The sequence below is a fragment of the Trachurus trachurus genome (assembly GCF_905171665.1).
Source record: "Trachurus trachurus genome assembly, chromosome: 20".
NCBI classification, from domain to species: Eukaryota; Metazoa; Chordata; class Actinopteri; order Carangiformes; family Carangidae; genus Trachurus; species Trachurus trachurus.
In genome coordinates, this window is record NC_139911.1 from 3932611 (window position 1) to 3947701 (window position 15091).

General features: G+C 42.3%; 1 protein-coding gene across 1 annotated transcript in view; it reads right to left on the bottom strand.

Moving 5' to 3' along the window:
* Positions 1-1724: 1724 nt before the first annotated feature.
* svila (supervillin a) overlaps positions 1725-15091 on the bottom strand; it is a gene marked incomplete at its 5' end in the record, with an annotated part of 60574 nt that continues 47207 nt past the window's right edge. Inside the window, 16 exons of the mRNA XM_083995242.1 lie at positions 1725-2580; positions 2960-2980; positions 4040-4195; positions 4402-4523; positions 4638-4781; positions 5722-5877; positions 5976-6109; positions 7031-7238; positions 8328-8433; positions 8932-9086; positions 9174-9465; positions 10567-10720; positions 11216-11391; positions 11558-11703; positions 12448-12595; positions 13166-13302. Coding sequence (XP_083851368.1) covers positions 2494-2580; positions 2960-2980; positions 4040-4195; positions 4402-4523; positions 4638-4781; positions 5722-5877; positions 5976-6109; positions 7031-7238; positions 8328-8433; positions 8932-9086; positions 9174-9465; positions 10567-10720; positions 11216-11391; positions 11558-11703; positions 12448-12595; positions 13166-13302 — 2342 coding nt within the window. The 3' untranslated portion in view covers positions 1725-2493. The remainder of the gene's footprint in view (positions 2581-2959; positions 2981-4039; positions 4196-4401; positions 4524-4637; positions 4782-5721; positions 5878-5975; positions 6110-7030; positions 7239-8327; positions 8434-8931; positions 9087-9173; positions 9466-10566; positions 10721-11215; positions 11392-11557; positions 11704-12447; positions 12596-13165; positions 13303-15091) is intronic.

Here is a 15091-nt window from a genome sequence, read left to right on the forward strand (position 1 = left end):
GAAAGATTCAGGGAGGGAGCAGATTCGTTCAAGGAAGGAAGAAGGGAAAGATGGAAGGGAAAAAGGAAGGAAAGAAAGATGGAGGGAGGGAACAGATCAGGTCAATTGGATCAAAAGAGGAAGGAAGGAAGGACGAAGGGGAGAAAGGAAGGAAGGAAGGGAATAAGGATTGTGGAAAGTAGGAAGGATGGGGGAGGGGAACATAAGGACAACAGGAGGGTCAAACCATCTGTAATCTTCTTGAGCTCACAGGCTTCAAACACCCCGAGGACGGAGGTGGAAACAGCAGCAACACCATCAACCAGCAACGTAAATGAGCAGTTCAGGTTCCAGAGAGACAGTGGGAATTTACATTTACTTGTCTCGTTTCCTGGCGGTGGCGGCAGCAGCAGTGGCGGTAGTGGCGGTAGTGGTGGGTCAGACCGGGGTCGACCTGCAGACGTCCTGCCAACACGGGAGCAGCCAGAGACACTTTGTTCCTTTACTGTTTCTTTCCACAGACACAGACAGAGATCACTGATGTAATTAATACAATTTCACTTCCATTTACTTCACTCTGGAGCCTCCATCACAGGTAGCTCCACTCACTCACTCAGTCCAGAGCCGCAGAGCTGTAACCGGATTAGTAACACCTGCTCTTCCCACCATGACAAAACCAAACTGTCTGCTTTGGGAGGAGGAGGAGGGAAAAAAACAACCTATAAATCAGATTCAATCAACTTTTATTCTCTCAACATGTTTTTTTTTTATTCCTTCCTGAGCAGGTGCAGCAGGCGTCCGGTCGGCAACAGAAATGAGATTTCAGAACTTTCTGCTTCAGGATTTATCTGAACTTTGCATCTTTCAGGTAAATGACGTCAGCATCAGCCCTGTTTGTACCGACTGACCTTCGATCTTTATCTTCATTCATACTGTTGATAGATGCTAGATTTTGTACTTTAATATGATCTGTACATGTTGCATAATTGACAATCAAGTTCATTTTGACTCTTGACTGAACTGCTGCTTTGTTTTGGTTTTGATCAAATACAGATTTGTTCTGTTTCATTCATACAGGAGAGATTAACACTAACCCACACTGAGGTTTTTATAAAGAGACATCATCATGATGTAAAAAAGCAGAAAGAATAGAAACATAATTCAGTTTAACATCTAAGACAAAGTTTATTTTTCTCTGCTTCATGTGTCTACTGTGACTCCAGACTGTTGATGGGTTTGAACCACAGGAGAAGAAAGTGGTTGATGTGTTAATTTGTCTTCAGAGAACTTGAACAAACAGTGTGTGTGTTTTCAGTGTTACTGATTCTGACTCTGATCTGAAATGACTGAAACATGACTGAGTGGAGCTGATGTTCTCCGTCTGCAGAAGTTGATGTTACACTGCCCTCTACTGGCTGACGGAAGTATTCACCATACAGACACTACTTATTTTAATCAGTAATTTATCAAATTGTATCCTTATTTTATTATAATTCAATACCATTTACATCTGCAATTTTATCTTTGTCTTGCTTTTTGCTTGTTACATGTGGTTTCTCTCTTGTGCTGCATTTCCTGAATGAAAAGTGCAGCACAAATAAAGTTTATTACCAACATGATTCAGTAGTTGAAAGCTGTGTAAATGAATTGGCACATTAAACTGTTCATTAAATAGAGACAAAAACCAGGCGACAGCAGGTTTCCACATATCCAACGTTCAGGGTTTATTTCTCTAACATCTCATCATATCACAAAAGTCTTCAAAATGCAGACTATGATCTGTATATAAACTGTACACAAAGCAAGGCACTATACACTGTGGGACTTTTAAAAATCACATTACATTTCACCATCGCTGCGTCTCTGCCTCTAATCCATCCAACCTGTTTTCCTTCCTCATTTCTTTCTCTATCTGTAAATATTAAACGACACTAAAGAAAAACTGTGGATGGCGAACGGTGAAATTGTACAGATCCAATCCAGTTCTGTATTTATCAACATATGACACAAACAAACCTCCTCAACGTTCATCATTTTACACTTTATTTATTTGTAGTTCAGTGAATATTTGTGAAGCTTTTAAAAAAAAAAATCCTATGTAGATTTGATATAAATATAAATTATCTGAACTGCATTAACATACATACATTACAAGAGTAGCAGAGAGTGGAGTGCAGCAGAGTGTGGACCAGTCTGAGCCACCGTTGTTGTCCTGTGTATTGTACATTATGTACAGAATGTGCAGCTCCATTAACACGGTCGCTCAGGTGCATCCGCCCACGTCCGACGCCAACACAACACGAAGATCTGGAGGAAATCTACGGCACGAGAAGCCGCCGCCGCCTCATCCACCGAGCGACGACTTCTAACAAACTCTTCTCGTCCGTCGTCGTCTCTTTCTTCTGTTCATTAACTCCAGATGGGGAGAAGCTGCACTTGAAGCCTCTGGGGCGTCCGGGCGTTAACAAAACAAAAAAAAAACGAAACAAAACAAAACATCCGTCCAAGTCCGTCTCAGAAAAGTCCTTTAGCTTTCTTCACGTTCACCTGTTTCCAGACGGGCAAACTCCCATAATCCTCTCTGCTCATCTCCAGGGCTTTCTGTGATGAAAAACAAACAATCAGCGTGAAGCACAAAAAAACGACCAAACCAGACTCAGTTCATCACACAAAAACCTCAAACCCACAAACTCCTGCAGCAGCTACGGTGAAGGATGAGAACACACTCATGCATCGGTGAGATTAAAAACACAAACACCTTTTTTTTATCACTGCAGTAAAAATTCTTTCTGCATCTCAAGTTTGATCATGGACTCATTTCTCCAGGTGTGAGTGCAGCGTCCACACCGACGCTCAGACTGGGAGTGAGCAGCATGCCGAGCAAAAAGACGACGTTTTTATAGATTCTTTCTTTTCTATAGTGAGTGAAGATGCTGTGCAACCAGTTCTGGGTCATCCATGCTCAGCTCAGACCACTCACCTTCCCATAAGCCCCCACACCCTGGAAGGAAGGGTGGAAGGAAGGAATAAAGTCGATGAGTTGACAGAGAGACGAGAGGACAGAGAGAAGACGGACGGACACAATGAAGGTGGAAAAGCAAAAGAAGGAGAAGAACAAACTGAACAGAGAGAATCTCGGAGCTCTGGTGCCAAAAAATACTCATTACTGCAACAACTGCATATCAATCCACTGCAGAAAATAGTCCCTAAACATTCATGATGCTTTTAAAGGGATAGTTCCACATTTTGGCAAATTATCCTATCGCCATAATCCCTATAGTCATAGCAGTAGGTTCATTACCTTTAATTAACGGTGCATGTTGTTTTGAGATCAGCGGGGCAGAAACGTGAGCTGCTCAGTGATCAAACTCATCAAATACACAATCCAACAACTCCAAAACGCTCTGGTGGACAAGTTGTGACCTGCACTTTCACCATGCTAGGAAATAATACAGTAATAATGTAACATTACGAGACAGAGTTGTTTTAGAGGCAAATGCAGCCGGAACTACATTCCAGACACGGCTGCTGGGCGGAGGGATTTCAAAAGCGCAAGTAGTTCCAAGTATTTGCTTCATGTGTCATAATGTTACATAATTATACATGATTATCTCTGAACTCTGAAATGCACCAATAATTAAAGGTGATGAACCTACTGCTATGACTGTAGGGATCATGGTGATAGGAGAACTTGCCAAAATGTTGAACTATCCCTTTAAAGAGTCACATCTCTAGTAGGAAGAAGTGAGTTTAAAGCTGTGACAGACGGAAAGGAAGGAAAGTCTGAGGCTGTCGACGAACATGTTGATGATATTTAGTTAATAATCTGCTCGTCAAAGTTTAAATAACAACGTTTTATCTGCAGCTTCAGGTTCTGTGGTGCAAGAAATTTGACTAAACTAAAGCTACACAATAAAATATTAAGTGAAGTGAATATCTATAATTAAAAAGAAAGAAAAGGTCAAATCATGGCATCTGGGAAAATTCAGAACCATTATCTCTTTATTATTTAGTTTCTATATGTTTTGTTTCTATTCATGTTTCTCTGGGCTCCTCTCACCTCAAAGTCGTCGTCCGTCAGGTAGACCTCGAGGCGAAGCGGGTCGACTCCCTCGGGCAGCGGCCGGGCCAGGAGGTCCGCCAGCGGGTAGGTGGTCTTACAGAGCCGCGCCAAGACGTCCTCCACCAGGATGATCTGGTTACACACCTCAGCCTCCTGACACACACACACACACACACAGATCAGAGATACTGCATGTATGACTAACGATGCAAAAAGGACCCAGAGAGTTGGAGATTAAGTAACAAATCTAATTAAGAAAATCAATGCGGGGTAATGGCCTCCACGGTGAGTGCATGTGTGCTTCATATCAGATGGTGTGTAGCAGCAGCAGCAGGCGGCGATCAGATCGACCCTCTCACCCGCTCGGTGATCTCAGCGATGTCCTCTCTGTGCTCCCAGCTGGGGAACATGTTGGTGAAGGTGAGCGGCTCCAGACCGGCGTGGATCAGGTACGACTTGGGAGGCTTCTTCTCGTTCTTCTCTGATGATGCAATAAAACACAGCAGCAGCAGCAGAAGGTGTTGAAGAAGAAGTGAGTCAGGATTTCATTTAAAGTGAAGTAAGGTTTTGGTTCTGCACATTCGCCAGTCTTTACCTCTGCAGTACTGCAGCACCGTCTCCATGGCGCACTTCCTGTCCGAGTCCCAGCGGATCCGGGCCGAGCCGGTGCTCTCGCTGTCCTGAGGCCACCAGCCCTGCCACAGGTAGACCTCATGGTGGTTGTCCACCAGGAACAGGCCTGGGCACACGAGAGACAGATCAAATGAGACAAATCCAGAGTCTGTTCAGCCATTTTTTTTATTTCACCATTTCATAAACTGAATATGTTTGTGTTCTGGACAGAATTAGCTGATGATATAAGGAACTGTCAGTCGTAGCCCTGGTGTGAGTGAAGATATGAACATACAGTGTTACAGGTTAAAAAGGATGAAATGCCTGAAAAAGTTTGTTTTTGAAAACATTTTAGCAGAACAACCGACTAAAACCCCTCGTTTTTCACTAGTTAACACTTTTAATTTGTTCAATTCAGTTCAGTTTTTATTCATATCCCGAGGGAAATTGGATTTGCAGCAAGCATTACAAACACAAGACAAAAAAACAGCATCCAAGACATCGACATGTCACTAGCCACAACATGCAGTAATACATTAAAAAAACAGTATGAATAATAAAAACATACTACTACTACTAATAAATTACCGTTGATGATAATAATACATAATGCTCTGCGCATAGTAAGAATGTAAACAGTCTACACAATGCATTAAAGTGCATAGTGCTGCAAAAATTGAAAAAAATAAAAAAATAAAATAAACAACACTTAAGTGCATTTAAGTGCAGAGGCCCGAGAGAATAGGCAAGCCTAGCCCAGGAGATTAAGGAGATTGTTGATTTTGTCTCACATTTGACCTCAAGATCTCACTACTACTCAGTATATCACATACAAATTAATATATTTTATGTTAAAATGAATGTTCTGCCCTTTAACGAGTGAAGTGGCCTATTTATCAAAACAACTCCTGTGTTTGTCCTTTAAAATTAAAACCAGGGTATTAAAAGGGTGTAGACGTGTGTGTGTGTGTGTGTGTGTGTGTGTGTGTGTGTGTGTGTGTGTGTGTGTGTGTGTGTGTGTGTGTGTGTGTGTGTGTGTGTGTGTGTGTGTGTGTGTGTGTGTGTACCCGGCTGTGAGGCTGCATACAGGTCCTCCTGCAGGAAGGGCATTGAGTTGACCTTCTTGGGGTCTCTGGCCGGGTACAGGAACTCCACGGCGGTGAACTCCCCCGAGCTGCTGCTCAGCTGGTAGAGCCGCGGCGTGAAGTTGAACCTGCCTGGATCTGAGGGTCAGACACACACACAAACACGTAAAACTGCTGCTGCACCACTCACACTCAGGTTTCATCTTCAGGTTTCACTCCTCCATCTTCATGCTCACCTTGCAGCATGCAGTCGTACGCCTTCCTGTCCCTCCTCCCCAGGGCTTCCCAGAATCCCGTGGGCTCCGCTCCCTCGTCACACTCCCTGATGGTCACCTTGCTGCTGCTGTGGAGGCCGGTCTCCAGAGGACAGCTGCACACACACACACACACACACACACACACAGAGTCACCAACGTTGTTTCACATCATCGTTTCTTCTTCGTCGGCTGCACTCTCCCCCACTTTGAATGAACTTTATAGCTCCCGCTGTCTCACAAAGGCAAAAAAAGATCCTCAAAAGACACAACACATCCTGGTCACTGGTCTGTTTGAGCTACTCCCCTCTGGCAGGAGATACAGGTTCAATCAAAACCACTACAAACAGATTAAAGAACAGTTTTTACCCTAAAGCACTAATTGCACTTAATGCTGAGTAAGGCTGTGGATGGTTCATGCCATGTGATGCAATGTTTTTATGAACTTTGCACTGCAGGAGATCCACTTTCAATTTCGTTGTTGTGAAAATGCCAATGACAATAAAAGTATCTATCTATCTATCTATCTATCTATCTATCTATCTATCTATCTATCTATCTATCTATCTATCTATCTACACTGCAAAAACTCAAAATCTTACCAAGAATATTTGTCTCATTTCTAGTCAAAATGTCATTTCTAGTCAAAATAAATCTGATTATACTTAAAATAAGACTCATCACATTTAAAAAGTAGCTTGTTTTTAGACACTTTTTACTTTTTTCAAGCAGAATTTCCACTTAGAATAAGTAGAAAAATCTGACAGTGGAGTAAGTTTTTCTTCCTTATTACAAGCACAAAAAATTTGCTTTCACTGGCAGATTTTTCTACTTATTTCAAGTGAAAATTTGTTTGAAACAAGTGAAAATGATGTAAAAACAAGTAAATTTTTAGGTGATGAGTCTTTTTTAAATTAGTTTTGACTAGAAATTAGACATTTTGACAAGAAATAAGACAAATATTCTTGGTAAGATTTTGAGTTTTTGCAGTGTTATCTTCATCATTGGTTTAAAATCAGAGTGTCGTTTCCACTCACTGCTCTTTGATCTTGTTGGCGGCGGTGCGTGCGACGTCCCGCGTGTGCGTCTGTGTCTTGCAGCCGTGCCACAGGTAGATGAGCGACTGGCTGACGCTCAGCAGCACCATGGAGACTCTGGAGCGCAGGCTGCTGCAGTGACAGGCCACCTCCAGCAGGAGGCCCTCCACCTCCACCTCCCCACGCACACAGTACAGACGCCAGTCGTCTGGACAGAGAAAACAACAGGAAACAACTTTTACAAAACAAATCAAGACAAAAATCCACACAACGTTTCATATTTTCTATGATTCTGGATAAACAGGGACGTAACCCGGGACTATTTTGAGTGGCGAAGGGATACGACTGTGAGCAGGTGGTTCTACACTGCAAAAACTCAAATATCTTACCAAGAATATTTGTCTTATTTCTAGTCAAAATGTCATTTCTAGTCAAAACAAATCTCATTCTACTTAAAATAAGACTCATCACATTTAAAAAGTAGCTTGTTTTTAGACAGAAAAATCTGATAGTGGAGCAAGTTTTTCTTCCTTATGACGAGCACAAAAAACTTGCTTTCACTGGCAGATTTTTCTACTTATTTCAAGTGAAAATTTTGATTGAAACAAGTGAAAATGATCTAAAAACAAGTTAATATTTAGGTGATGAGTCTTATTTTAAGTGGAAAGAGATTAGTTTGACTAGACATGAGACATTTTGACAAGAAATAAGACAAATATTCTTGGAAAGATTTTGAGTTTTTGCAATGTTCTTGTGTGTTGACTAGGGATGTCACAATTATAGATTTTCTTTGTACGATTATTGTCAGAGAAATAATCACGGTATTACGATTATTACGCATTAATTAATTTCACAACATATGAATGGGTAAAATCAAATACAGTCAAAATATAATTACATTACAAATTTTTACACTAAATATTTTAAGTATCTACTATTCATATGTAACCAATTATTAATCCTCCAGGGGAAGTGTTTTAAATATTCAAATCATTAATTGTCATCTATACCAAATGTTTAAGTTTATTTTAATTGTTTGTTTTTTATCACAAATGAGATGCTAACATTTAAATTTCTACCATGTTACGTTAGGTAAATTGACCAATATTTCTTACATTTACCTTAACTTTTGTGCAAATCTGCCTCTGTGTTTCCAAAATAATCTTTTTTGGAAAGTGACGGTATTTAAGAATCTTTACGATTAATTAATTGTGGCGTTTAATACCGCGATTAATTGTGAAAACAAGTAACTGTGACATCCCTAGTGTTGACAGTTTGAGTCGTTATCTTTTCTTACTCTGAGAGTTTTCCTCCTCCTCCTCTCTCTTCCCTGAGTGGACGACCATCCCTCCTCTGAAGCACTGTAGGAAACATGGCGGCTCTTTGCCCTGCTGCACCTGAACCTGCAGGAGGAGGAGGAGGAGGAAGAGGAGGGAGAGGAGTTAGAGAGAGAAAACACACACAAACACACACTGAAAAAACCCAAAATCTTTCCAAGAATATTTGTCTTATTTCTTGTCAAAATGTCTCATTTCTAGTCAAACTAATCTCTTTCCACTTTAAACAAGACTCATCACCTAAAAATTAACTTGTTTTTAGATCATTTTCACTTGTTTCAAACTAATTTTCACTTGAAATAAGTAGAAAAATCTGCCAGTGAAAGCAAGTTTTTTGTGCTTGTAATAAGAAAGAAAAACTTGCTCCACTATCAGATTTTTCTACTTATTTCAAGTGAAAATCTGCTTGAAAGAAGTAAAAAGTGTCTAAAACTAGGCTACTTTTTATGTGATGATTCTTATTTTAAGTAGAATGAGATTGTTTCGACTGGAAATAAGACAAATGTTCTTGGTAAGAGTTTGAGTTTTTGCAGTGTATACACACAGTGTAAAAACAAGCAGCACCTGAGCTCCTCGCTCTTCGTCCAGCTCCACCGTCATCAGCGCCGACGTTCCCTTCTCGCTCACGGTGGAGTTGCGTCCCTGCCAGAAGAAGTAGCAGCACTTCTCCTTCCCCGCTCCGGCCGTCCTCTGCTGCTCCGGGTTCTGTCTCTTCCCCACTGACACACAAATGATGCAAATTATATGATGCATGTTGCAGCCATGTTTGATAGAAGCAGAGTGTGACTTCGTTGTGTGAGACCGACCTGCGGCGCTGACCATGTACTTCCACTTCACCACGTAGGTGTCTCCCTCGTGGAACTGTCCGATGCTCTGGCGCGGCAGCCGGCTGTAGTCGAACTCCAGGATGTGCCAGACCTCGGCGGCCAGCGTGCTGACCTCGTAGCTGCGCCAGTCCTCCGCCTCCACCAGGCCGTAGCCGCGCCCCACGTTCAGCCCGTCCAGCTTGGTGCAGACCGCCGCCTGGTGCAGCGGCAGCATCAGGGAGGCGTCGTAGGCCCGGGGCGGATCGGCGCCGGAGGAGGACGACGACTGGTCCTGAGTCAGCGACAGAAAGATGAGTTAAATCCGCTCTGACAGCAGTAAGACTTAAAGGGATAGTTCGCTTTTTAACTCACAGTAATCATGTGCACATGCCATTTTGGCTTCTCTTAATATATGTAATCATGTGACAGTGTCTCTCCCTCCTTTTTAAAATCTTATTTTAGACCTTGCTGCTCTTATTCATTGACACAAGTTTCTAACGGGTTGTGCAATATTGTGTTATTGTGTATTTTTGTGCATGATGTGTGTTTGTGGTCTTGTGTTGTCTTCGGCTGCTGGTAACATTGTAATTTCCTGCGAAGGATTAATAAAGTATCTTTAACTTAACTTCACTCAAAATTGAAATTTCACTCATTATCTACTCACCCTCATGTGGACTAAGGGCTGAGAGAAGTTTCAGAGTCCTCCGTGGCTTCTCTGAGTTACAGCGGGGCTCCATGCAGCACTGCATGTCCATATGACGGTATCGAACGGAGCTCACTTTTCTTCGTCCAAAAAGACACACCAAAAAACATCCAAATAGCTCCATAGTGCTCGTCTGTAATGTCCGTCTTGTATTGAAGCCCCGACATGAGAAATTGTTCCAAAAAAAATTAAATAAGTCTATATTTTAAGCTTGTTTGTAGCGGAAGCTCCCAGTGTCTCAGTTCACTGCTTTGCCTGTGTCTGTGCAAATCTCGCACAATTTGCACAGACAGCCAGTTCACGGCTCCGCAAATCCCGCAAAATTCTGGCAGAGCAACACTGGGAGCTTCTGCTACAAACAAGCTTAAAATATAGACTTATTTAATTTTTTTCGGAACAATTTCTCATGTCGGGGCTTCAATACAAGAGGGACATTACATACGAGCAGCATGGAGGTATTTGGATGTTTTTTGGTGTGTCTTTTTGTTACGAAGACAGTTGGTATCCATTTGCAACCGTTATATGGACATGCACTGCTACGCCGAGACCCCCTGTAACTCAGAGAAGCCACGGAGGACTCTGAAACTTCTCCCAGCCCTTAGTCCACATGAGGGGGAGGAGATAATGAGTGAAATTTGAATTTTGGGTGAACTATAACTTTAACGCGATTAAAACAGGTCGACTGTTTACCTTCTGGTCAGCGACCTGGTCGTTGGTGGTTCTGGTGGGACTGGGAGTTTTCCTGGAGTCGCTCCAGTCCAGAAACTTCTCTTTGAACAGAGTCGTTTCATTGTGTTGAGTCAGGCGACCGAACACGGCCCAGTCCGGTCGACCCTGACCTTTCCTACCGGAGGAGACGATACAACAACTCTTAATACAATAACAATAATCACTAATACTAAGACCATCAAGTCAAAACTAAACCACAATCTATTTGTTGATTCAGCAGCTTCTTCACCTGCTGATTCAGTTCCTCATTTATTCATCAATCCAAGTGTATTTCTATGTAGTTTTTTATTCTTTTATCATTATAAAAGGTGCAATTAATTAAGTGCTCTGGATTTACTTAAAATTAATTATATGATATATTAACATCCTGATTCTGCAAATATGACAAATTGCACTGAAGATTTTACAAACCTTATGAAACTGACAAACCTCTACCATCTCATATTTCAACATTAGATACAAACACAATGCTGCAGCTGTTGCTTTCTAATATTTTTGCAACATTAAGATCTTCTGTATTTACCAGGAATTTTTAAACATTTGAACCTTTTATGTCTTTGTTTACTATTTCAAAGACACCTTTTGAATAAAATTGTGTGTGTTTCCATACTTGGGTATGAGCTGGTTACACTCTCCGGGGTCCAGCGGGTTGATGTCACAGTTTGTGTAGTCGAAGGTGCCGTTCCACAGGTGCTTGGCGAGTTGAAACGCCACCTTCCTCTGCGCCAGCGTCACCTCCTTCCCGTGCCAAATGTACATCTCACTGCCGAAGTCGAACACCAAAACCTGCAGGAGAGAGGCATGTGAGTGTGTGTTTTCTGTCTTTTCTAATGACCACCACTGGGGGGAACCAAAGTTAAACATTTTAAAGTGCTGCTTCATTTACATCTTGATGTGTTTGTGTATTTGTATAAATGACTGGACTGCAGGGAGCAGCTTCAGCTCGTCTCACCTCTTTGGGGTTGAGGAGGGAACATCGAGGCATCTTGGCCCAAAAATCGTCATCGGGGACGAGTTTATCGTCCATCAGACGGTAAATACAGTTGGTCTCCACGATGGCGCCTTCGTACAGCTCGTCTTCATCTGGAGTTCCTGCAGCTGCACACGAAGAGGGCGAAGGTCATCAGTGCAGTAACTTTTCATATCTTTTATTATAAATGATCTCCACTAGTAATGGTACATATTTTAAAGTTGAATGGCCCTCGCCATCTAACAGGCGTGATAGACACTGGATTTTACTTATTTTTAAAGCTCTCACTGGCCTCTTACCATCCCATATTAACTCTTTAGTATCTTTTAATGCAAGTCTCTATCATACACGGTGAAAGGACTGGCTCACACTGCAGGTTCCCTCTGTTAATACTGAATTTGGAAAGTCCAGTTTTTCTTACTGTTGCACCTGCAACCTGGAACAATCTGCAAAACCATCTGAAACTTACCTCACTTTTATCAGTAGGACAGTTTAAATCCACAACTGCATCTTATTTTACCTCCAACTGCTCCTTCTCTGTTTTCAATTTATCTTTGTCACTTTACTTTTTGTTATTTCGGATTTCGGATATGCTTGTATGCTTCAAACGTTTTGTGTTATGTCTTGTCCTCAAATGCTTTGTCTTTTGTCTCGGCTACAGTATATTGCAAATTAGGTTGCTCCTCAATATATTTCTGAGTTTAAATAAAGGTTATAATAATAATAATAATAATAATAATAATAATAATAATAATAATAATAATAATAATAATAAAAATCAGTATTTATTATGTGTTATATCTTTATTCCCCTTGTTTAAAATGTGCAGCATCTCATTTATAGGCGACTCTGAGCTGCAGGGAAACACTCACACTGATAAGTCGCCTGTCCTCCCAGAATCTTCCAGAACTCCTTGGAGGCGTGGCTGTTGGTGCCGACGCCTTCCTCCACCACCTGGACGTAGTTCGCCCGACAGCCCAGGTCTCTCTTGCTCTGGATGAAGTTGGCCAACTCTGACGCCTGAAGGAGGAACGATATTATGCAAAAAAGTGAATTTAGATGAAATCAAAGGAGGAAAACGTTGGTTCAATGCTCCTGAAGATACAAAGAAGAGTTTGTTTAAAGTTTCATAATGAACTGAACTACGCTGTCAGTGTTTGTCAGATCGAGGTCAAAGCTCTGCTCAGTCAATCACAGGTCAGCAGGCGGTCTGAGTCTGGGCTTTGAACAATAGCCTCGTTTCCTACACACACACACACACACACACACACACACACACACACACACACACACACACACACACACACACACACACACACACACACACACACACACACACACACACACACACACACACACACACACACACACACACACACACACACACACACACACACACACACACCGTTTCACTCTGTCCTCTCTTTCTTTCCCTTTACTTCCTCTCTCTGCCGTGTTTACATCCTGCACGTGAAGCTCAACAACATCCTCCTCCTCCTCCTCCTCCTCCTCCTCCTCCTCCTCCTCCTCCTCCTCCTCCTCCTCCTCCTCCTCCTCCTCCGTTTCTCTCCGTGTTAAGCTCAAACCGACCTTGTTCCTCTCGATGACGTTGGCGAACTCTCCGGTCCAGACGAAGCAGTGATGCGGCGCGATGAGCAGGAAGCAGTCGCCGCTGTTCAGAGACGACGCTCTGGGCTCCACCAGCCGGGTCTGGACGTGACGTCGGCCTGGACAAACACACACACACATTTTTAAAAACAAAATGAAGACCTACCTTTTTAGTCTGGTGTTTAATGGGATTGTATTATTTGAAAGGGATAGTTCAACATTTTGGCAAATTGGCCCATTGCCATAATCCCTAAAGTCATAGCAGTAGGTTTGTTACCTTTAATTGTCGGTGCAAGCTATTTTAAGAACGGCGGAGCAGAGCCGTGAGCTGCTCAGAGCTACGCTACGGAGGCTCATTATGGGATTTCTTGGTTTCCCTCATCAAACTCATCAAATACACAATCCAACAACTCCACAACGCTCTGGTGGACAAGTTGTGACCTGCACATTCACCACGCTATGAGATAATAACACAACGTTACCAGACAGAGTTGTTTTAGAGGGAAATGCAGAGACTGCTTGCCTAAAAAACTGCCCCCGACGGGAACGTGCATCAGCGGTTTTGCATGGATTTACCTCTAAAACAATGGCAATGGGCCAATTTGCTAAAATGTTGAACTATCCCTTTAAGATTTATAGCACTATTCATTGTTTTATTAGCTCTAAACTTTGATTTTGTGCAGTACTTCCATTTTTAGTCCTTTGAATTATTAGTCTATTTCACCTATTTACATATTTTATTTTATTTTATTCTCTTCAACTATTTTTTGTTAGTTTTTATCCACTCTGTATTCCCCACTGCAAAGTACAAATTGTCGAGTGTAAGATAGCGTTTCCTCAGTATTTTAATTTCTATTTGTGTAAGTGTCCTCTTTGTTTTTATTTTTATCATGTAAAGCGCTTTGAGCTGCTTCCTGGATGAAAAGTGCTCTTACAAATAATGAAGTTTGGTTTGAGTTTGATCCACCCGACCCTGATTATCACTGTCAGTGTGTCTCGGTCGTCATGGCTGCAGTCACCTTTTGACCCCTGCACATGTGTGTGTTCATGCATCTCCCACACACGACACGCGGGGGGCCGTTCGGGGGGGCCGCTGACCGACTCTGACCAGTTTGACCTGTTGACAAAGTGTTTCCCCCCCGTGTGGTGGATTTGCTGTGGATTACACACCGTGGGGTTTGGAGGAGCGGATCAGCCCAGGATAGCGTGAGGTGACCCGGGGAGAGTGATTTAGAGCCACAGCTGTCACCAGCCGGCCCGTGGAGGAGGAGGAGGAGGAGGAGGAGGAGGAGGAGGAGGTGCCGCCACACCGAAATAGACCGACTCTCGTCTCCTATTATAGATATCCTCCAGAACGGAGAGGAGGAGGAGAGAGGACGGCATCCTCCACCGCTCCGTGTCAAACACTCACCAGTTGTTTTTCCATCCACTCGAGAGACTGAGTGAGAGATTTATCTCCTCGGCGTGACGTCGCACATGACTCCACAACACAAAGGAGTTTAATTTAACAGATGAGGAGAAGGTGGACAGACGTTTTTTTTTTTTACTTTTCTGCTCAAATAAACTGAAACATTAAGTTTATGGTTGTTCAGAGAGAGAGGGGGATTAAACAGAGGATTTTAAGAGAAACTGTTTCTTGGATTTGAGTGTTATTTCTCACTGTTGTTCAACTTCCTGCTCTTCCTCCTTTTACCATGTTTTCTTTCTTAAACCAGGTTAAATTAAGAATAAAGCTTCATTAGGTCCTGGGTTCAGATGCATCAACATTAAATAAATAGACTTTAATTTAATGTCTAATGTGTGGATGCCAATCTGTGTGCAGAGGCCGACAGGTGCATCATGAATTTACTGAATGTGGACAAATCATTTGCAAAAAAAAAGAAACATTTTAGTGAAAAAACATAATAA